Genomic DNA, 23995 nt, shown 5'->3' with positions numbered 1-23995 from the left:
GGCTCAGAAAAATTTGCTCATGATCACACAGTAAGTAGCAAAGCTGAGATTCCAGGATCCCAGATCAAATTCTGAAGTCTGTGTTCCCTTCCCTGCCCAAGCTGTCTCCCAAAGATTTAAGTTCCTACTAAGGAAAGTGAACCTAGAAATGGTAGACTGCATTAACTCAGATAAAGGATCCTTCCAGGAATATGGAAGAAAATAAGTCATCGATTGAATCTCAGGAGAGAAATAAATCAAGTACATGCCTGACACTTAGTAGGAGCTATAGAGGACACAAAGTCTAATATGTGGTGTCTCTCTCTTCAGAGTTGGTGAGATGAGACTAAAAAAGAATAAACCAAGGGTAATGTAAACATTTCTCAATTTTTTATATATATATAAATACACTTTCCTTGTTGGTTTTATTTTTATTTTTTTGGCTGAGTTGGGTCTTCATTGCTGCACTCAGGCTTTCTCTAGTTGAGGTGAGCAGGGGGCCACTCTTCACTGCAGTGCACGGGCTTCTCCTTGCGGTGGCTTCTCTTGTTGCAGAGCACAGGCTCTAGGTCCGTGGGCTTCAGTAGTTGCAGCACACAGGCTCAGTAGTTGTAGCTCGTGGGCTCTAGAGCGCAGGCTCAGTAGTTGTGGCGCACAGGCTTAGTTGCTCCACGGCACGTGGGATCTTCCCGGACCAGGGATCAAACCCATGTCCTCTGCATTGGCAGGTGGATTCTTAACCACTGTTCCACCAGGGAAGTCCCCCCAGTACTTATAGAATATTTTCTAATTTAGTTCCTTCTTGTCAAAATCAAGGTTATAGCTGATAAACTTAGGGAATACTGCCTATATGTTCTACTGAAAAGGCTTACAGCTTTTAAACTTCCAAGAACACTGGCTCCTCAATTACGTTTATTGGGGGTGGGGGCTAGGATTAGGCACCCACATAGCTGCGGCAATACATTATCTCCAGTTCATATTGAATCCATGATTGGTTTGCACAAGGATTCCAGCCAAAATTCCAATTCTTTCAGATGCCTTAATAAAGGAAGCTGCAGATCCAGCAATTCCACATCTGGGTATTTTTATCCAAAGGAAACAAAAACACTAACTCGAAAAGCTATCTACACCCTCATGTTCATTGCAGCATTATTTACAGTAGCTAAGATATAGAAACACCCTAAGTGCCCATCAATGGATGAATGGATAGAGAATGTGTGGTATATATGCCACAGAATATTATTCAGCCATAAAAAGGGTGTTCCTGTCATTTATTACAACATGAATGGACCTAGAGGGTATTATGCTAAGTGAAATAATCAGACAGAGAAAGACAAACACCATATGATCTCACTTATATGTGGAATAGAACAAACAAACAAAAAACCTTAACTCACGGATACAGAGAATAGATTACATTGGGGGTTGCCAGAGGTAGGGGCAGGGGTGGGGGGCTGATAAGGAATGCGGAGAATGGATGAAGGTGGTCAAAGGCACAAACTTTTAAGTTATAAAATAAATGTCAGGGGGATGTAATGGTGACTATAGTTAAGAATATTGTATATTTGAAAGTTGCTAAGAGATCTTAGAAGTTCTCATAAGAAAGAGAAAATTTGTAACTATATGTGGTGATGAATGTTAACTAAACTTCTTGGGTGATCATTTCACAATATATACACATATCAAAGAATTATGCTGTACACCTGAAACAAGTATAATGTTACGTGTCAATTATATCTCAATTTTAAAAACAAAACAACATAATACCAAAAATCATAATAACAAAGGAGGCTGTGTTTAAATCTAAGGAGTATAAAGAGACAGGCCAGGGCTTCCCTGGTGGCGCAGTGGTTGAGAGTCTGCCTGCCGATGCAGGGGACACAGGTTCGTGCCCCGGTCCGGGAAGATCCCACATGCCACGGAGTGGCTAGGCCCATGAGCCATGGCCGCTGAGCCTGTGTGTCTGGAGCCTGTGCTCCACAACGGGAGAGGCCACAACAGTGAGAGGCCCGCGTACCGCAAAAAAAAAAAAAAGAGAGAGAGAGGCCAAAAATATTACGTCCTTTATATCCACTTGCACCTCACTCATAAGAACCCTTCTTGATACCTAAGAAAGAAGACCAGAGGGATGCTCCTCGGATTCTCAGCAGCCTTAGAAGAAAAGCCTGCAGAAAAAAATAGATAGCATTGCCCCTTAACCATACTATTACTCAGAACAAATTGAGTAATAGCTGCCAATTTTATGGTTCACATCTCTTCTTAATTTTAAGGACTTATTTTGATATTGGTCATTATTTATTTAAGGTCCCATTTTTTTAACAACTTTATGGGAGTATAATTGCTTTACAATGTTGTGTTATCTTCTGCTGTAGAGCAAAGTGAATCAGCTATATATACACATATATCCCCTCCCTCTTGAGCCTCCCTCCCACCCTCCCTATCCCACCCCTCTAGGTGGTCACAAAGCACTGAGCTGATCTCCCTGTGCTATGCAGCTGCTTCCCACTAGCTATCTGTTTTACATTAGATAGTGTATATATGTCAATGCTACTCTAACTTCATCCCAGCTTACCCTTCCCCCTCTCCGTGTCCTCAAGTCCATTCTCTGTCTGCGTATTTATTCCTGTCCTGCCCTTAGGTTCATCAGAACGATTTTGTTTTTTTAGATTCCATATATATGTGTTAGCATACGGTATTTGTCTTTCTCTTTATCACTTACTTCACTCTGTATGACAGACTCTAGGTCCATCCATCTCACTACAAATAACTCAATTTCATTTCTTTTTATGGCTGAGTAATATTCCATTGTGTATATGTGCCACATCTTCTTTATCCATTCATCTGTCGATGGACATTTAGGTTGCTTCCATGTCCTGGCTATTGTAAATAGTACTTCAATGAACATTGGGGTGCGTGTGTCTTTTTGAATTATGATTTTCTCAGGGTATATGCCCAGTAGTGGGATTGCTGGGTCATATGGTAGTTCTATTTTTTAGTTTTTTAAGGAACCTCCATACTGTTCTCCATAGTGGCTGTATCAGTTTACATTCCCACCAACATTGCAAGAGGGTTCCCTTTTCTCCACACCCTCTCCAACATTTATTATTTGTAGATTTTTTGATGATGGCCATTCCAACTGGTGTGAGGTGATACCTCATTGTAGTTTTGATTTGCATTTCTCTAATGATTAGTGATGTTGAGCATCCTTTCATGTGTTTGTTGGCAGTCTGTATATCTTCTTTGGAGAAATGTCTATTTAGGTCTTCTGCCCATTTCTGGATTGGGTTGTTTGTTTCTTTAATATTGAGCTGCATGAGCTGTTTATAAATTTTGGAGATTAATCCTTTGTCTGTTGATTCATTTGCAAATATTTTCTCCCATTCTGAGGGTTGTCTTTTCATCTTGTTTATGGTTTCCTTTGCTGTGCAAAAGCTTTTAAGCTTCTTTAGGTCCCATTTGTTTATTTTTGTTTTTATTGCCATTTCTCTAGGAGGTGGGTAAAAAAGGATCTTGCTATAATTTATGTCATAGAGTGTTCTGCCTATGTTTTCCTCTGAGAGTTTTATAGTGTCTGGCCTTACATTTAGGTCTTTAATCCATTTTGAGTTTATTTTTGTGTATGGTGAGAGGAAGTGTTCTAATTTCATTCTTTTACATGTAGCTGTCCAGTTTTCCCATCCCCACTTATTGAAGAGGCTGCCTTTTCTCCATTGTATATTCTTGCCTCCTCTATCAAAGATAAGGTGACCATATGTGCTTAGGTTTATCGCTGGGCTTTCTATCCTGTTACATTGATCTACATTTCTATTTTTGTGCCAGTACCATACTTCCTTTTTTTTTTATTTTTGGCTGTGTTGGGTTTTCATTGCTGTGCGCAGGCTTTCCCTACTTGCAACAAGTGGGGGCTATTCTTCATTGAGGTGCACGGGCTTCTCATTGTGGTGGCTTCTCTTGTTGCGGAGCACAGGCTCTAGGCATGCGGGCTTAAGTAGTTGTGGCACTCGTGCTCAGTAGCTGTGACTCATGGGCTCTAGAGCGCAGGCTCAGTAGTTGTGGCGCATGGGCTTAGTTGCTCTGTTCCATGTGGGATCTGCCCTGCCCAGGAAGGGAACCTGTATCCCCTGCATTAGCAGCCAGATTCTTAACCACTGCACCACCAGGGAAGTCTCATAAAATACTGTCTTGATTACTGTAGCTTTGTAGTATAGCCTGAAGTCAGGGAGCCTGATTCCTCCAGCTCCATTTACCTTTCTCAAGATTGCTTTGGCTATTGGGGATCTTTTGTACCTCCATACATATTGTGAAACATTTTGTTCTAGTTCTGTGAAAAATGCCATTGGTAGTTTGCTAGGGATTGAATTGAATCTGTAGATTGCTTTGGGTAGTATAGTCATTTTCACAATAGTGATTCTTCCAATCCAAGAACATGGTATATATCTCCATCTGCTGTATCATCTTTAGTTTCTTTCCTCAGTGTCCTACAGTTTTCTGCATACAGGTCTTTTGTCTCCTTGGGTAGGCTTATTCCTATGTATTTTATTCTTTTTGTGGTAGTGGTAAAGTGGAGGGTTTCCTTAATTTCACTTTCAGATTTTTCATCATTAGTATATAGGAATACAAGAGACTTCTGTGCATTAATTTTGTATCCTGCTACTCTACCAAATTCATTGATTAGCTCTAGTAGTTTTCTGGTAGAATCTTTAGGATTCTCTATGTGTAGTACCATGTCATCTGTAAACAGTGACAGTTTTCCTTCTTTTCCAATTTGGATTTCTTTTATTTCTTTTTCTTCTCTGATTGCCATGGCTAAAACTTCCAAAACTATGTTGAATAATAGTGGTGAGAGTGGGCAACCTTGTCTTGTTCCTGATCTTAGTGGAAATGCTTTCAGTTTTTCACCATTGAGAATGATGTTTGCTGTGGGTTTGTCGTATATGGCCTTTATTATGTTGAGGTAGGTTCCCTCTATGCCCACTTCCTGGAGAGTTTTTATCATAAATGGGTGTTGAATTTTGTCAAAAGCTTTTTCTGCATCTATTGAGATGGTCATATGGTTTTTCTTCTTTCATTTATTAATATGGTGTATCACATTGATTGATTTGCATATATTGAAGAATCTTTGCATCCCTGGGATAAATCCCACTTGATCATGGTTTATGATCCTTTTAATGTGTTGTTGGATTCTGTTTGCTAGTATTTTGTTGAGGATTTTTGTATCTATGTTCATCAGAGATATTGGCCTGTAGTTTTCTTTTTTTGTGACATCTTTGTCTGGTTTTGGTATCAGGGTGATGGTGGCCTCATAGAATGAGTTTGGAAGTGTTCCTCTGCTATACTGTGTAAGAGTTTGAGAAGGATAGGTGTTAGCTCTTCTCTAAATGTTTGATAGAATTCGCCTGTGAAGCCATCTGGTCCTGGGCTTTTGTTTGTTGGAAGATTTTTAATCACAATCTCAATTTCAGTGCTTGTGATTTGTCTGTTTATATTGTCTATTTCTTACTGTTTCAGTCTTGGAAGGTTGTGCATTTCTAAGAATTTGTCTATTTCTTCCAGGTTGTCCATTTTATTGGCATATAGTTGCTTTTAGTAATCTCTCATGATCCTTTGTATTTCTGCAGTGTCAGTTGTTACTTCTCCTTTTTCATTTCTAATTCTATTGATTTGAGTCTTCCCCCTTTTTTAATGATGAGTCTGGCTAATGGTTTATCAATTTTGTTTATCTTCTCAATGAACCACCTTTTAGTTTTTTTGATCTTTGCTATTGTTTCCTTCATTTCTTTTTCATTTATTTCTGATCTGATCTTTATGATTTCTTTTCTTCTCCTGATTTTGGGTTTTCTTTTTGTTTTTCTTTTTCTAATTGATTTAGGTGTAAGGTTAGGTTGTTTATTTGAGATGTATCTTGTTTCTTGAGGTAGGATTTCATTGCTATAAACTTCCCTCTTAGAACTGTTTTTCCTGCATCCCATAGGTTTGGGGTCATCATGTTTTCATTGTCATTTGTTTCTAGGTATTTTTTGATTTCCTCTTTGATTTCTTCTGTGATCTCTTGGTTATTTAGTAGTGTACTGTTTAGCATCCATGTGTTTGTATTTTTTGCATATATTTTCCTGTAATTGATACCTAGTCTCATAGCACTGTTGTTGGAAAAGATACTTGATACAATCTCAATTTTCTTAAATTTACCAAGGCTTGATTTGTGACCCAAGATATGATCTACCCTGGGAAATGTTCCATGAGCACATAAGAAGAAAGTGTATTCTGTTGTTTTTGGATGGAATATCCTATAAATATCAATTAAGTTCATCTTGTTTAATGTGTCATTTAAAGCTTGTGTTTCCTTATTTATTTTCATTTTGGATGATTGTCCGTTGGTGAAAGTGGGGTGTTAAAGTCCCCTACTATGATTGTGTTACTGTCGATTTCCCCTTTTATGGTTGTTAGCATTTGCCTTATGTATTAAGGTGCTCCTATGTTGGGTGCATAAATATATATAATTGTCATATCTTCTTCTTGGATTGATCCCTTGATCATTATGTAGTGTCCTTCTTTGTCTCTTGTAATAGTCTTTATGTTAAAGTCTATTTTGTCTAAAATGAGAATTGCTACTCCAGCTTTCTTTTGATTTCCATTTGCATGGAATATCTTTTTCCGTCCCCTCACTTTCAGTCTGTAAGTGTCCCTAGGTCTGAAGTGGGTCTCTGTAGACAACATATATACAGGTTTTGTTTTTGTATCCATTCAGCAAGTCTACGTCTTTTGATTGGAGCATTTAATCCATTTACATTTAAGGTAATATCGATATGTATATTCCTATTACCATTTTCTTAATTGTTTTGGTTTTGTTTTTGTAGGCCTTTGCTTCTCTTGTGTTCCCTGCCTAGAGAAGCTCCTTTAGCATTTGTTGTAAAGCTGGTTTGGTGGTGCTGAATTCTCTTAACTTTTGCTTGTCTGTAAAGGTTTTAATTTCTCCATTGAATGTGAATGAGATCCTTGCTGGGGAGGGTAATCTTGGTTGTAGGTTTTTCCCTTTCATCACTTTAAATATATCCTGCCACTTCTTTCTGGCTTGCAGAGTTTCTGCTAAAGGGTAAGCTGTTAACCTTATGGGGATTCCCTCATATGTTATTTGCTGCTTTTCTCTTGCTGTTTTTAGTATTTTTTATTTGTATTTAATTTTTGATAGTTTGATTAATATGTGTCTTGATGTGTTTCTCCTTGGATTTATCCTGTATAGGACTCTCTGCACTTTCTGGACTTGATTGACTATTTCCTTTCCCGTGTTAGGGAAGTTTCAACTATAATCTCTTCAAATATTTTCTCAGACCCTTTTTCTCTTCTTATTCTGGGACCCTTAATGTTTGAATGTTGCTGTGTTTAATGTTGTCCCAGAGGTCTCTGAGACTGTCCTCAATTCTTTTCATTCTTTTTTCTTTATTCTGCTCTGCAATAGTTATTTCCACTATTTTATCTTCCAGGTTACTTATCTGTTCTTCTGCCTCAGTTATTGTGCTATTGATTCCTTCTAGAGAATTTTTAATTTCATTTATTGTGTTGTTCCTTATTGTGTGTTTGCTCTTTAGTTCTTCTAGGTCCTTGTTAAATGTTTCTTGTATTTTCTCCATTCTATTTCCAAGCTTTTGGATCATGTTTACTATCATTACTCTGAATTCTTTTTCAGGTAGACTGCTTATTTCCTCTTCATTTGTGTGGTTTGGTGGGTTTTTACCTTGCTCCTTCATCTGCTGCATATTTCTGTCTTCTCATTTTGTTTAACTTAATGTGTTTGGGGTCTCCTTTTCTCAGCCTGCAGGTTTGTAGTTCCCGTTGTTTTTGGTGTCTGCTACCAGTGGGTGAGGTTGGCTCAGTGGCTTGTGTAGGTTTCCTGGTGGCAGGGAGTGGTGCCTGTGTTCTGATGGGTGGGGCTGGATCTTATCTTTCTGGTGGGCAGGGCCACCTCCAGTGATGTGTTTGGGGGTGTCTGTGACCTTATTATGATTTTAGGCAGCCTCTCTGCTAATGGGTGGGTTTTTGTTCCTGTCTTGCCAGTTGTTTGGCATGGGGTATCCAGCACTGGAGCTTGCTGGCTGTTGGGTGGAGCTGAGTCTTAGTATTGAGATGGAGATCTCTGGGAGAGCTCTTGCCAATTGATATTGCATGGGGCCAGGAGGTCTCTGGTGGTCTAATGTCCTGAATTTGGCTCTCCCACGTCAGAGGCTCAGGCCTGACACCAGGCCGGAGCACCAAGACCCTGTCAGCCACACAGCTATGTCTGTTTTAAATGTCAAGCCTGGTCAGCAGTTGCCAGGCAGCCAATCTCCAATCATTAAGTGTCAGCAGATAAGCCTCCACACGGTGGTTAAGAGACCAAGGCTTCTTTCCATCTTGTGCTCCACCATTTCTTCAAGTCCTCTTCTGAATGGTTTGCAACTGGAGAAGTGACACACAGCTCAATGTCCCCATTTTTAAAGAGCATTATACCCTCTCTTTTAGAGACCACAAACTGAGAGGTTTGAATGAGTTCTTCCTTTTAAGCAATTTACAATATAACAAGGAAAACAAATTTAAACACACAGTAAACCTGAGTCTGAGTCAGACATGATTTTTTTAATACTTTGAGTCAAGTTTTCATTCACATTTTGTTTATACTCACAAACTTTCCCAAAATGAGCCTAATTCCAGGAGAAAAAAAGGAGTCAGAAGTAATTAGCTGTGAGAGGTCTCTGTTTAATAAAAGCAAAGATTTAGTTGAATTGTAAAGGGAAATTGAAATGTGAAAGGTTTAGCTAAATTAATGAGAAAGCTATTTCTAATAGATGTCTTTATCAAGTTTTAAGTGTCCCTTAAGGCTGAGTAAATGCCAAGGTGGAGGTTATGGGAGCTTTTTCTAAAATTTCAATCAACTTGTAGCAAGAAAATGTTCATTATTATGAGATTTTTAGACAAGAGAATAATCAAAGCCGAGCACACAGCACTGTGTCATAAGCAGTAAGTACTTAAAAATCATTCACTGAACTGAGTTGAACTTTCACATATAGCTCACTCTTTTACTCTAGAATTTGAGGAAGTTGAAACCCATCTTTGCACAAACTTGACCCTCTAGCAAAACCTGTGCAATTGTCCTGTCAAGAAGGAGTAAAGAGGGTAACAATTAGAAACACTGCTGGTTGGTTTACAGAACTTTTTTGGTAGGGATGGGCAGGTTTGTTTTTTCTTTTTTAATAACTGACTATATCAATTAAAATCAAAGTTTCTGTGCATTTTCTTTGTAATGCTGCAAGAAATCAGAGAAAAAACAATGATAACCAATCTCTACAACTCCAAAGACCGTGAGCAGAGACAGTGGAGTTCCCATCACTTTAGAAAGGTGAACACCCCAACCCTAATCGGGTTATACACAACAGCCACAAGACAGGTTTTGCTCCATGACTCAAAGATACCACTCTCTTCAAAGTCCTCTGTGACCAAAATCTTAAGAATTATTTTTATTTAATGATTCCTTTATGTCTTTGAAAAGTCCTGACTGTTTGTACCTCAACACTAGTCTCAGATTTTATCTTTTCCATTTCCAAATTATAATAACTAACATTTATTGACTGCCTACTATGTGCTTAGCTTACTTGGCTAAGCACTCTACATGACTCCTCTCATTTAATCCTCCCAACCACCTTATGAGGTGGATTCTACTACAATAATGAAGCTGAAGGAAGGTCAAAGAGATTAAGCTACATGCCTGATATCACAGAGCTAGTAAATAGAGAATCGGGACTCCAACTCTGGCAGTCCAATTCTAGGGCCTACCCTTTTAATGGCAGTGCTATAGTACCTCCTAGACTTAGCACCAAATTCTGGAAACTTCTAATCATTCTCTTAATCCCAATTTATCTCCATTGTTTCACAAAGCTATTAAGAAAATCTTAACTACTATTTTTTTTTTACCAATTACGCCCCTATTTAAGAAAAATACAATGCCTTTATATATCATATTAAACTGAATGCCACTGCCATATCAAGCTTGGCTCCATTCAACCCATCAGATCCTGCCAAATTCAGAAGCACAGCATCTGGAACACAAAGACAACTTGCTGAACTGCTGTCAATGGAACATGTTGGGGTTTTTTTTCCCCAGAAAGAAAATTACCCTGATGATTATATTCATAGAAATACAGCCTCCAGAAAAATGGAGGTAAAACAGTCCACTATAGTAGACCACAGTGCCCCTAGTATTGTAACCAATGTTGTAATCTAGGAACAACATTTTAAACGGAACACTGCCAAATCAGGACATACCACTTATTTGCTATGTGAATCTGAGCACGTTATTTAACCTGCCTGTCCCTCAATCTCCTCATCTGTGAAAATAGGGTAGATATCCACCACGTCATAAACCTAGTGAGAATTATATTAGTTAATACATGTAAAGTGCTTAGAACAGTGTCTAGTATATGGTAAGCACTCAATAAATGTCAGGGGTCACTACTATGGTGGGAGTGTGGGAGGAGACATCCATATAACTCCCTTCAACTATGTCAAGAGTTGTCACATGAGTATTTCACTTACTCTTTCTAGCTCCTGAGGGAGAAATCGGACTGACTAGGAAATGCATCAGAGAAGAATTGGATTTGGGCTCAACATAAGAATTTTTCAAACAACAAAAGCAGCCTGAAAATGGAATTGGCTCCCTTGTAAGAAAGGGAGCTCCTTGCTGACTAAAGGCCACTATCCCCACATCTACAGAGGCTCCTATTCTAGTGCAGTTATGCACCTGACACCCTCCAAATGCTCACCTAAGACAGTCCATCAGATTCCTTCCCACCATGTATGGTACACGGTAGTTACTCTAGATATCCTGGATTGTCCTTGTTTGGGGTTTCTCTGTATTTCACATATGGTATGAATTTGCAAGTCAGGATGCAAAGTGTGGTTCATGCCTGTGAAACATAATTTTGAAGTTAACTGGTTCATACAGGTATTGGAATAGGACCTAATAGCACATGAGCCATATTCTCATCAGTAGCCCTAACCAGATCAAACAGTGGGAACCTAAAAACATATCGGAGTCATGTTTAACTCCCTCAAGTCACAAAATACTTTGATTCCTTCTCCAGTTAAGAATATATTCTGTGACTAACTATTTTAACCTTAACAAAACTTACAGTCTCTTTTTCTTCATTTTACTAATAAGAATCTCCTAAACTTTAAGCTGAGCACATAACTACCTAGATAGAGACTACATTTCCCAGCTGGGTATACCTATATTGCTAACAGGCCAATGGGATAAAAGTAGAAGTGATATGTGCAACTTACAGGTAACTTCCTTAAAAGCAAACTGCTTGCCCCCTACCTTCTTTTTCCCCCTTCCTATGGCACAGCAGGGGGATGTGGTAGTGGGCCAGTTTAATCAAAGGGACAAAACAACATCCTAAAGGATAGCCAAAAGGAAGACAAAAGGAAACTGTATCCCTGAATTACTTTATGTATCAGAGCCACTTACCTGATTCAGAAGAAACAGCCTAGTTATGGAATGTTACTTATTAGAGAAATAAACTTCTATCTTGTTCAAGAAAACATGTTTCGTAGAGCAACTTAGCTTCCCAATAAATGCAAGTATTTATAAATATGGAGAATGAACTCCCTCATTCCAAAGCCTCAGAGATTTGTGTATAAATATTCTCAGCTAAATTCCTCTTTTAATAAAGACTTTTAATAGTGAAAGTTAAAATTCTGATGTAGGTCGAGCCAGCCATCTAAAGCAAACAATGCTTTTGTTGTACCACCAATGATACACTTCTGGAAGATAGAAACAGAATAGTTTATGAAGGAAAACACCCAAATTATAAAAGAAGAAGAGCGCTTGAAGAAAACTACAAAGACAGTCCCTCGAGGGTCATAGTACCAAGATCCTTATAGGAACAAGACAAATAATCTACCTTAGTCATCTACTTTAAATCCTTTAAATGTTTAAAAATGTTTTAAAATGTTCAAGTCATTTTCAACTGTCAAAACTGGAACCATGAATAAGAGTTCAGAAGGATCTAAGACATAATCAGATAAACACAAAGTTGAGCTTTTATGTCCATAAAAAGCCTCAGAGCAATGTTTTGTACCTTGTAAGAAAGCAGATTTTTTCAAAGAAAATAACATATTAGGCATAGTTGTTAAAGGATGTAAGTCACAGTTTGGTTTCTCCAGACTTTTCTTGAAGTTTAGAACAACAAAAATATCTGGAGGAAAGTTTTCATTTTATCTAAATAACTATCTAATATCCACATCCAGGATTTTTTAAAATTATGATTCCAACTTTTTAAATTTTATTTAATGCCACTAAACCCACCCCATCCTCAGTTGATCCCAATGTCAGTGGAGAATGCTATTTCCCTCTTCTGGCTTTTAACAGGCTTTATACAATGGAAAATATTCCATAAGCTGGTCTTACTATCCATGAAACCGGACAGTAGTTCATTCTCTATGATGTGGGCTTGCCTGGAAATTACTCTTTAATATATGCACCACTGAGGAAACTGTGGGCTTTATTCTTATTTTAACATCTTGCATTGCCATACAGGCTGGAAACTCCTTTCCTCTGACAATACATACAGGAACACAGGTAATGACCCCGGTAAGTGTGTGTTTTGTGTATGGCTGTTATGAGTAGCTTCCACAATATGATTCTTCTAATGAAACTTATTCAATCAAGTTGAAAGCTGGTAAAATAAATAATTGATCTTACACACTAGCCACCAGGACTCATCAAAATACCTCTCAAAGAAAAAAAAAGGAAGACCCACATCTTTAACCACAAAAAAATCTTCCTCTGTCTGGAACATCATCTCTTCTTTCCAATTATAATTTATAAAGTTTTACACTTTTAACAGTGAAGACAGTAGAGGATATCTGCCCAAAACAGATCAGCTGAATCAATTTTCCCACAAAGTTTTCAGAAGTACTTTCTACTCAGAACCAAATCAAATGCACAAGAATGTTGTGAGAACCTGAAAGTCATTCTTCAGTTCTTGTGAAGGATATACTAAGAATAAAATCCAGAAATCTGAATCTCCTTCTTTTTAAATCTTATGAAGTTGAGGTCATAAAAAGTTGAAAGATGTTGGTACCAGTTCTCCACCAATTTGCTTTATGATTTGTGGAAGTCAGTAATCCCCCTAAGTCTCAGTTTCCAAATCCGTAAAGAGGTAGATTCAACTATTATGAGGTAAACTCTAAGGATATTTTAGTTTAATTTTCTATTAAAGCTCTATATATTAATGTATAAAAAGTATATCATGTAAAAATGCAGATGCAGTTAGAAATGAAATGTTCACAAAATCCATAAACTAATTGTTTTTTATTAACACTACTATCAAAATCCTAAATCTTAATCCAGTGGACTGTTCATATTGGTGACAAATTATATTTGTATTTAAAGAATCTAATAAAATTCATCTGGAATGGGAAAAAAATCATCACTACAATAATGACCTAGTTCTAAAACCAGGATATGATAGAATAATGGTATCCAAAGATCTTTATGTCCTATTCCCCAGAACCGGTGAATATGTTAAGTTCCATGGCAAAGGGGAATTAAGATTACTAATCAACTGACTTTAAAATAGGAAGATTATCTTGGATTATCTGGGTGAACCCAATGTAATCAAAAGTATCCTTAAATATGGAAGAGGGAGACAGAAGATTTAGAATGGGGCAGGGTAAAAACTAAAAGTTAAAGGTGGTGTGAGACGAGAAAGACCCCACTGGCTGTTGCTGGACTTTGAAAACAGAAGGGGCCGTGATCCAAAGAATGCAGCAGATTCTAGAAGCTGAAAGGGGCAAGAAAAAGGATTTTCCCCTAGAACCTCCAAAAAGGAACACGACCCTGCCAATACCTTGATTTTAGCGAAGCGAGACACATTTCAGACTACAGACCTCTAGAACTGTAAGATAATAAGTTTATGTTTGAAGACACTATGATAATTTGTCAAAGCAACAATAGAAAACTAACATTTAGGGTTTCTAAAATGTAGGTTTTGAAGAGTAAGAAACCTAAACCTGCAATCTAGAAGGTATGCTGAAACAATCCCCTCAAATCTACTGTTGTTTCTTAGATCCTTCTGACTTTCAACTGAAATATGTGTCCCTAGCACAGTAGATGTGGTTGTTGCTTTCACTGCAGAACAATGCAGGGTTGAACCACCTTAACTTAGTTTTAACACTGGCCCCATGCAACCAGATCAATGTATTCTTAAATCATTGTTTGTTTTTTGGAAATTTGGGATACTGGGGTTGCAGGTTTGAGGGATAAAGAAAATAGGGAGGAAAAAATTCTGCCCTCCCACACCCCTACCCCACCAAAGACACACAGACTTAATATCTGTGAGACCTGGAACAAGTTTCTCTACCTCACAGAGCCTTGGCTTCCTTTTCTGTAAGGTTGAAATGATAACCATAGCTATGTCTTGCCAGACTCTTGTAAGAATTAAAAATAATGTAAGATCTTGACAATGTTCGTGCCTGTTATTATTCTATACCATGAAATTGTAAAAGAAGCCTCCATAACCTATCCATGGTGTCATAAACAATCTCTCTAGTGGCTCCCTGGAAGAATGGGAGAGATGGTGGACCATCTCTCCCATCCTTCTCCCATTCTTAGACATGCTTGGTAAGTGAAGGGGTAGAATTAGAGAACGATCTCAAGCTCTCCAATTCTATGATAATGTAATTGGATAATTAAGCAGTCTTAAGTTGCTGGAGTACAAACAAGTGAGTTTTATATTTCCCACAACTGCTCCCTCCCAACTATACCATCTCAGATCCCCTTGCCCCTGGGTACTCCAGTTACCACTAATAACTGAACTCACTCAGATTCCACAGTGTTTCAGTCTCTTTCAGTTATTAGAAGAGTTCTTTCAAGTCCTTAAAAACTCTTCCCTATTCATTTTAAAACTTCAATCTCATGTTCAATTCAAGGTCCTCTTTCCATCCCATAGCCCCCAAAGCAAGCTAAAATGGTGGTGGCAGTTGCCATGGCTGGGGGTAGGTCTAGTCTACCCGCTTCTCTCTTTCTCTTCCTCCCTACACTTCCCTTCTAGGGTTGGGCTGGAGGAGGCATAGGAAAGGCCACAGTGTCCCCGTAGATGGCATCATAGGGATGTTGAAGGCCCCACTGGGTTGGCTTTCTCTGCTCCTCAGGTTAACACTGAACTTACTGTTGGTTCTCTCTGTGAGGCAGGCATGCAAATGCTGACTCTGAGTGGAGTTGATCATTCTCGATAGTGCCCTTCTTCCTGCATATTCATCATATTGGTTTTAGAGATCTGCCTTGGACACTGACCTCTTCCTCCCACCACTTACCCAGCCCCTGTCCCAGCCTCTTGTTACTAGAGTCCCTATGCTCAAATGGGTTCTTTGGGTGGGGCACAGCAAGATGCCTGGCCATCTTCCTCCACAATCAGGATGGCATCAGGGCTCTGATGGTCTGGTAATTCAGTATCTTCCAGAGGAGATGAGCATCAGTCCCAACTTACAGGGAGACTTGGTGGAGAGGGGAACTGTTCCATGCCACCACCATTACCTGCCCAATCTTTACACATGATTCTCTAGAGTCCTTTCTCTCTCAACTTCAGAAAGGGTCATGAGATCTTCCACCCAAAATAAGGAAAGTGGAAGGGAAAGGCTCTCTTCAGAAACCATAACCCTCTTCCAAGGTTACCTCCTCCCTCAAAGTCCTCCCCTTATTTAGCCTGGGGAAAAGGGGTGGACAAGAGCAGTAGTAAAGGCTGCCTCTCCGTAAGACTGGAAATGGTGGCTGAACACAACAGTTCACGGTCCCCTGAGTCTATGGAATCTTAGAGTCTTTTGTTTTAAGCTGTGATGGCTAATTCTAGCACTCACAACTACTTCCATCCTGTTACACCAACTGCTATGATATCTTGTTTACCAGAAGCCATTTCTCTGTGTTGGTGACCCTGTCATGCTAAGGGTGCAACTATGAAGAATTTCCTTGGACTTTCTTAGGGCTAGGGCTAGAAAAACAGAAAAATAGACAAAACTTGTCTTTAAGGCCATGCATTCCCACCAACAAACTAGACCAGTCCTTCTTAGATCCTTCCCAGGAATCTCTAGGCTCAAAGGGCCCTAAGCTGAGTATTCACTATTAGGTGTGTTAAGGTGTGAGGTGTTAATTAGTTAAAAGACTCTCCAGAAGAACCAAAAAGCCATCAAAATCCCCAAAATTTGAATTCCCAAATGTACAACTTCCGGCAGAATGATCTAGGTAGAGAGCTATTTGTTGAAGCATTACTTTTTCCATTTATAAACATGGGCCCATCCAACTCCATTCTCTTTAGCGCACATTGATCCTCTTTCTCTTCTCCCCAAACCACAAAAATCTCAACTTCTGATCAAACTTTTCTGAGTTTGGCTAACATTCCTGAGTGTGGCTTCTCATAGCCCACACAGTTACTTTCATAAAAAACATGTCTTGGGATAAAGACCATCATCCCAGCTGTAGGACATAAAGCTGGGGGAAAAAAGGTCACCTGCTATTGAGGCTTCTGACTTCTAATGTGTCTAGCATTAAGTGTGTACACACATACATACGACTGCATTTATCACAAAACCAGGTTGATTCCATACTAACTGAACATGAGAAGGTATTAGGAAAAATATTTCTTGTAAATTTCAGATGTTTGGGGAAAGCTTTATTGTTTTTTCCAAAAGAAAAAATTCCACTTTAAGAGAATGTGACTAAACACCTTATTGTGCAAATGCTGCGATAGAAAAAAGAGAGAGAGAGAGAGAGAGAAGAGAAAGAAAAAGCCAAAGTCCTATGTCCTTTCAATAATTTAATATAATGGCAGAGAGTTAATTAAACCTGACATATGAGGAGTGTTTCAACAAGAGAGTTGACTGTGCCTTTAACACCTGGCCAGTCTCCAAGTGATGGGGACAAACCTCTGGGTATGATTTGGTCATGGTACTGTATCTCTGCATAGCAGAATGGACTCACTACCATCAACACAATAAAGTAGCCACAAGCACAGTAATTTCATGACATACTCACATATTTAAATTTCCCTTTTTTTTTTTTGGAACTTCCACTCCCCAAAAAAGGAAGTAAATGATTAAACAGACTTTCAGTTTAATGGAATTCCTCAGATATTCCTCATATGTGTGATGAACTCACCTACCTCAAATGTAATTAGGAAGAAATATTAATAATAAAGCATCATATCCACTACCACTTATCAAAATTCCAACTTCCTTGGATTAGAAACTCAGATACTCCTTACTGATTTACTGATGCTGGAAGACAAAACTATCAAACTATAAAATAAATCATATCAGTTTGCATTGATTAAGTAACAGTCCATCCTTAGCCTGTGTAATTTACAGCAAAGTTGGATCATAAATTCTTGCTACATAGTAAAGATGCTAATTCTGATAAAAGAGTAAAAATGTACTAAGAGGACTTCCAGTCGTCTCAAGGGAAAGTAGTGTACGATATTATTGTAAAGTCATGGGTATTTTACATGAAAGGTTAAGAAGCTAAAAAAACATAATCAAAGAATCCTTATCAGAGTTTCCCGAAGTTGTTTTCAGAATTGCTTCTTTTCGATTTGTCAGCTAAACTTAGTTTTTAAGGTAGCTATATAATGTCTGCTATTTCATGCATACTAGCTAAGGTTTAAATCAATATTATTTAGGAGGATGTACAGCATAAAGATTAAAAGCAACCTCTGGAGCTAGACCATTTGGGTCCATTTCCTGACTCTGCATTTACTAGCTGTGTGACCTTAGGCAAGTCATATCTCTCCAACTGTAAAAAGGGAAATAACAATTAAAAATACTAAACTCATATGGTTATTGTGAGGATTGAGTGAATTAATACACATTAACTGAACAATGCCAGACTCATAATACAATTTATATAAGCATTTGCTATAAGAAAATTTCTCAATAGGAAAATCTCTGCAAGATGTACTAGGTGTTTTATCTATTAGATTAAACATCAAAATAAGCAGTTAATTATTAATAACATATCTAAATGTATAATAATTATAGCATGGAATCAATAATTCCAAAGTATTTCAAAAGGGGAGTTCACTAAATGCTGAAGATGTCTTTGCATCTTGCATGTCAGTCTCCAGGGGGGAGCACAGACTCTGCTAACCTTCATCCCCCACTTCTGCCCCTACTACCGCCTCCAAAAATTAGTCATGATAAATGGTTACAAGAATGCAAGTTCAAGGACATTGATAGACTCTGTTTTGTGGAGGTGAAGTTTTCAAAGGAGATAAAGGTCAGAGTGCACATGGCGTGGTATCCTCTTTCTCCCCTCACCCAACAACGTGCTGACCTGAAGGGGAGCAGAGCAAGGCAGTTTACACTCACTCTTCCCACACAGTTGCCCTTTTCCTGAGCCAGACCCTAACCCAGCCTGAGCCAAGGGAGGTTTGGAGGGGAAACACATTCTCCTCCTGCTGACTCCTTATTCTTTAGCCCGATGGGGTGAGCTCCTGAGCAGCCCACCCTCATCATCAGCTGTCAGATCTGAGATGAAAGATATGGGCTTTAAGAACACAGGCTACTTGGCCTGCTTTGGTTTGAAATCACTTGAGCCTCAGAGAAAAGTACCTACAACATGATCAGGTCCAGCTTTCTAGAGTTCTGTCTTGTAATCTTGGTCCCAGCTAACAGTAAAGGGGGTTTTCTGTTTGTTTGGCTTTTGTCTCTTTTTTACTTCCTTGTGCTTTTATCTTCCTCAACATCTCACAGGGAAGGTGTTCTGTATATAATCTATCATTTCTAACCATTACATAGTACTATACAATGATACAAGTGTCCCTCCTTATACATACTGCCTGAGCTTAGTCTAGTATAGATTTAGCACCTGTTAACAGGCTTTTGAACAAGTCAGTGTGAAAGAGTTAAGAAAGCAGACATTATCTTTCAAAGATTTTAAACTTTTGAATACAAAGTTGTGTGGTTAAGGAAAAACACAATATCCTTGCCAGTAACAGGTATCACAAATTCACAAATACAAATTAAGAAATCTTTAGGAACTAAGCACACTTACTAAAATAGTTTAATTGTTATGTTGTTTTGTTTTGGATGGATTATATTGTTTTCAAAATTAACTTGCCTTTCTTCTTCCTGGAGTGATAATGATAATATGAATATGATTCTTTTCTACTCACAATGTACAATCCTACTTATCTCAAAATAATGCTAGTTTAATATGCCAAGCTGCTCTACCTTTTAAAATACAGTACAGGCCTAACAAAATGACCAAAGACAAAAGGAACAGCAATCCCTTTCTAGAGTCATCCATTTCCAGGTGTTCTGAATTGGAGAGGTGGAGCTGAGACAAGATAGTTTACCCACAAGCCTGGGAGCCGAAGAATATGCCACGTTCTTAGATGTTCATGTTGTTTCTAACCTAAAAAAGTATTCATGGATTATGGGCTTTCTGCATCTGAGAATCAGCATGTTAAGCAGACATGGGTATGAATCCTGACTCCACATTGCATCAGTAGCTGTCCATGCCTCCCTTCTCTACTTTAAAGAGTTTGCTATGAGGATTGATTATAATGTATGAAAGCTCCTAGTTTAGTACTTGACTCATAGTAGGCAGCATTTCATAAAAGTGAATAAAATTTCCCTTGCCCGTTTGAGGAGAGCCATAATTTTTACATGGGTCAACAGGTACCCAAGGTGCATTTTTGAGGCTGCAGCTCAGAAACTCACTACACCAGCCCCACAATGAACATAACAGAATGAGACTGGCCATAATATAAAATAAGAGACATGAACAACATGGAAGTCACTACTCCACGTCTCAGCACCTCATTTCCAACTCCTATCTTCATCCCACACACCTATGTCCATGGGATCCAAGTGATAATTTCTTCTCAAGAATTCGTACTGAAGTAGAATCAAAAGGAAATCGAAAAAAGTAGAATTCTTCAATACATTACATATAGTGGGAGCCAAATCAACTGCTTTTTTTTTTCTTTGGTCGCACAGTATGTGGGATCTCAGTTCCCCAGCCAGGGATCATACCCGCGCCCCCTGCATTGGAAGTGCAGCGTCTTAACCACTGGACGGCCAGGGGAGTCCCACAACTGCTCTTTTATATCTCAATTCCTGCCATCTGGCATAAGGAATAAGCTACACTGCTTTCTGTTTCCAAAAATTTCTATTATAGAGTTATAGAGCTGTAAACTATAATCTAAATGTTAAATATTTTAAATGTATAAACTTGATATCAAGTACCAGATAGTTAAATGGTCTAATTCCTTAAGTAGAAATATATTTGAACCTACAACAGTACATAATTTTTAGATATTATCAACCTTGCATGTAACTAACTTGTCATGAAGAAGCAATTTTAAACCACAAGTCATGAAGAAGCAATTAAGATGGAGTCTATTGCAATATTGTGGTATATAACAATGCACTTACCAAAAAACATGCAACATTTATCAACGTCAATGCTGTCCAAAAGCTCACACAGAAAAACACAGGGAAAAAATGGACAGGTTAAAGAGAACCTAGTTTAACTCTCACATTAAATTTTTTAAAATTTAGGACTGGGCATATAAGGGAAGAAACATAATTATAGTAGAAAGAAGACTTTCCAAAGATGTGTAAAGATAAATGCTATTGTTTTCATCAGCTCAGAATGAAATTGTTTTCTCAACTAAACACATATTTTCGCAAATTAGGGAGGGCAAATTTACTGAAAACATTCCTTTTATTAATATACAAGACAGTCTGTTTTGTGGCATGATAGAGGAATGCACTATTCTGATTTATCTAATATCCATGTTTATAGAGAATTAGCAGTCAAACAATTAGACTAGAAACAATACCTAAATTGAGCTGAAAATAATTTGATATTTGATGATTCACAATTTTTCAGTGGCTCAGAGTTATGATCATGAATATCAATTATCCCTGTACTGAGGCTGTTTGGAACAGCATTTAATAGTTTGATTAATATAAAATGTACTAGAGCCTTTCTTTTTTGTGTATGTTTCAGTGCCAAATAAAAAGAACTCTTGGCAAAACTATGAAGAATGCAATCTTTTCTCAATACAGAACATGTGCTACTTATTTCTTATATGATCTAGACCTTTTTTAGAAATTCTCATTTTTACTATGCTAAAGTGAACAAACCATGGGGCAGCAGATTCAAGATGTCAACAGAAAGGTCCTTGATCTCAGAGAGGGAGTGGCACAGAGTCCACCAACTGCCTCTTTCCCCACTGTAAGATAATGAAGGGCTCTGGGAATAGACCCCAAGGACCGCTACCCACCAATGACCTACCAGGTTATCCTTGAAGATTAACAGACCCACCACAATGACCTTAGACAACCCTCTAGACATCAAAATGTTTGGAGCAAATCTGAAGATATGAGGCCTGTAAACTCTAGAGAAACTTTATTACATAAGTCAGCAGCATCAGTAGTTCACCACAGATAAGTACAGATACATATGCTTATATATACATGGAATATTACTGGAAGGATACACAAGAAAGTGTTAACAGCTATGGGGGTGGACCATGTAAGTGGGAATGTGGAGTGGCTGGGAGTTTTCCCTTCAAACTCCTTTGCAACACTTGTTTCTATCATATGCATATATTACTTTTTCAATAAGAGTTAGTTTAAGATAATAATAATAATTCACTTCATTTTCTGGTATCTTTAATTTTAAAGGTCATTTATTAAATATTTATTTTACTATTAAATAGGGAAAGAATCAAGCTGCTACTCTGTTGTCTCCCTCCTTTTTTGTCACAAAAAGAAACTTCAAAACAACAGAGGCATCATTACTTAGCAAGGACTCTTCTGAGAATATCAATCAGCACATAACTAAAATTTAAAAATTGCAAACTTAGCTGCAAGAATTTGTATATTCCTTTATGCTCTGTTACTTTCATTTTTTACAACACAACAAAAAAGCCCACTGCTTTTTATGATGGTATATTTTAAGCTATCTTGAGGCTCTTGTTTTCACACAACACGTGTAGTGTCTATATCTTAGATTCCAAAATGTGTGCTATCTAATTGTGATTTTTTTTAAGATTCAAAACAATATGCTTTCTGACCTGTGGGTTAAAAGGAAAAAAAGTGATCATTTCCTTTTTATCCAAATTCACACCCAGAATAGAACACTTCTTTTCACATAATCTGAAAGTCACAAAATAACAGAAACTACTACAAGTCATTTGTAACTACCACCCACTCTTCTTTTAATATAGAAATCTCCCTGTGTGGCTTTAAACTTCCATGTGTCAGTACTGGGGAAAAGCCTAGACTATACTTGGAGCTGGATGGATGGACTAGGGGAGCAGTCCACCCACACCGGCACTAGGAGCTCCAGTTTAGAGCCTGAGAAAGAGACACGTATTATGTGGTGTATACACAGCTTAAACTTGAGCAAGGGTTTTTAATGTATTAACACAAGTACATTGAATAGTAAGTAGTTCCAAGTCCATCCTTCATTATCATCTTTGGCTTACTTTTACATGGAAGTAGTTTCATACTGACTGTTCTACCAAGATCGGTTTTAACGTCACGTACCGAAGATTACCCACATGCATTTATGCTAAAAGGCCCTTTTCCAAAGCCCGTGGAAGGGTTCTGACTTCCAGGGGACCTTATCCCGATGTCATGCAACCAAGATGAAATCTCAAACAGGAAACAAGCCCCAAGTGGAAGGAAGATGGATGGAGAGAAACCCTGACTGGTAGTTGAGGGGTCGAGAAGCGTTTTCCCTGCATGTGGTGGTAACCACAAGGACCCGGGGTGCTGCTTGGTGGATTGGCTGCTTTTCGGTTGCGCTCTCTGCAGCGCGGAAACTCTGGGCTCCAACATCGCTCTTTACTTTGCTGCAGGGGCCACTGAAAACTCTGCCTGCCTACGGGGAAAGCTCACGCTTCGTGAGATCTCAGGACAGTTTGAGTCTCGAGGGTTTGGGGTTTTTTGTTTTGTTTTGTTTTGCTTCACTTGAGGGTAAACTGTGCATTTCCTTTACTGTGCGGCAAAAGCTAACTTCTCGTTGGAGAGCAGTGCACAACCATCCCGCGGGTCTGCATTTATATTGAGTCCTCCCTTCCTCCGCATATCAACGGCTTAGCGAAACTTTCAGAGAAGATGAGGAAAAGCATCCATCAAAACGCAAAGACGCACAGCGGAACTTTTCCTCCTCTGTCAAGAAAAAAGTCACTTCTGCTTCTCACAGCCAAGAACTGAGTCTGGGAACCTCCGGACAAGGAAGGAAGGTTCGGTAATGAAGGCGATGGGAGAAAACAATGCTAAGCCTGCGTGGCCTCCGGACACCATACATCCTGCCCCGGCCCGTGACCCATCCACGGTCCACCATCCACACCCACGCTCCCGGGGCCGCGCGGCCTCGCTTACCTTGATGATGCTGCTGCGCCGGGGGGTCGCCCGCGCAGCCTCCAGGAGGCCGGCCTCGCTGTCCGCCGGGGCCCCGGCAGCGCTGGGCAGCGCGACTCCGCTGCGACGGTCCCTCCACTGGCCCCCAGGGGCCGCCGCCACGCCGTCCCCGGAGGCGGCGTCCGGGCCCACTCGGGGGTCGTCTTCGCTCCCGGCCGCGTCTGTCGGCCCTGGACCCTCCCTGCTGGCTGCGCCCTCGGCCATAGCCGAGCGCGTTTCGGGCTCCCCGGGGGGAGGCGGCACGCCCGGCAGCGGAGTCCAGCCGCTGGGCACGGGTGCGCTCATGCACCGGGAGGCGACCGCGCCAGACTTTGTTTCACCGCCCGGTGGCTGCGGCGGTGGCGGCAACTTTCTGGAGAGGAGACATCGCTCGAGTAGAGACGTCCGCGGGCTTTGATCCAGGAGGCCGGCAGTCCTTGGGGGGACCGCGGCGGGAGTGAGATGTGAGCGGCAGGGAGAAGGAGAGGCGAAAAGGAGAGGGAGGTGTCCGAAACGTGATGCAAACGCCCGCTCTGCGCCAGACAAAAGGCATCGGGCGCCTGGCCGGGCT

At 39.4% G+C, this 23995-nt stretch overlaps 1 protein-coding gene across 1 annotated transcript in view; it reads right to left on the bottom strand.

The window, feature by feature from the left end:
• The window catches only part of PLCL1 (phospholipase C like 1 (inactive)), a 359403-nt gene extending 335754 nt beyond the window's left edge, over window positions 1-23649 (bottom strand). Inside the window, exon 1 of the mRNA XM_065880806.1 lies at window positions 23407-23649. Coding sequence (XP_065736878.1) covers window positions 23407-23649 — 243 coding nt within the window. The remainder of the gene's footprint in view (window positions 1-23406) is intronic.
• Window positions 23650-23995: the final 346 nt, after the last annotated feature.

This window comes from Phocoena phocoena, chromosome 7, assembly GCF_963924675.1.
Source record: "Phocoena phocoena chromosome 7, mPhoPho1.1, whole genome shotgun sequence".
Taxonomy (NCBI): domain Eukaryota; kingdom Metazoa; phylum Chordata; class Mammalia; order Artiodactyla; family Phocoenidae; genus Phocoena; species Phocoena phocoena.
Note: the sequence above shows the minus strand (reverse complement) of the source record. Positions and strands in the feature narration are given on the sequence as shown.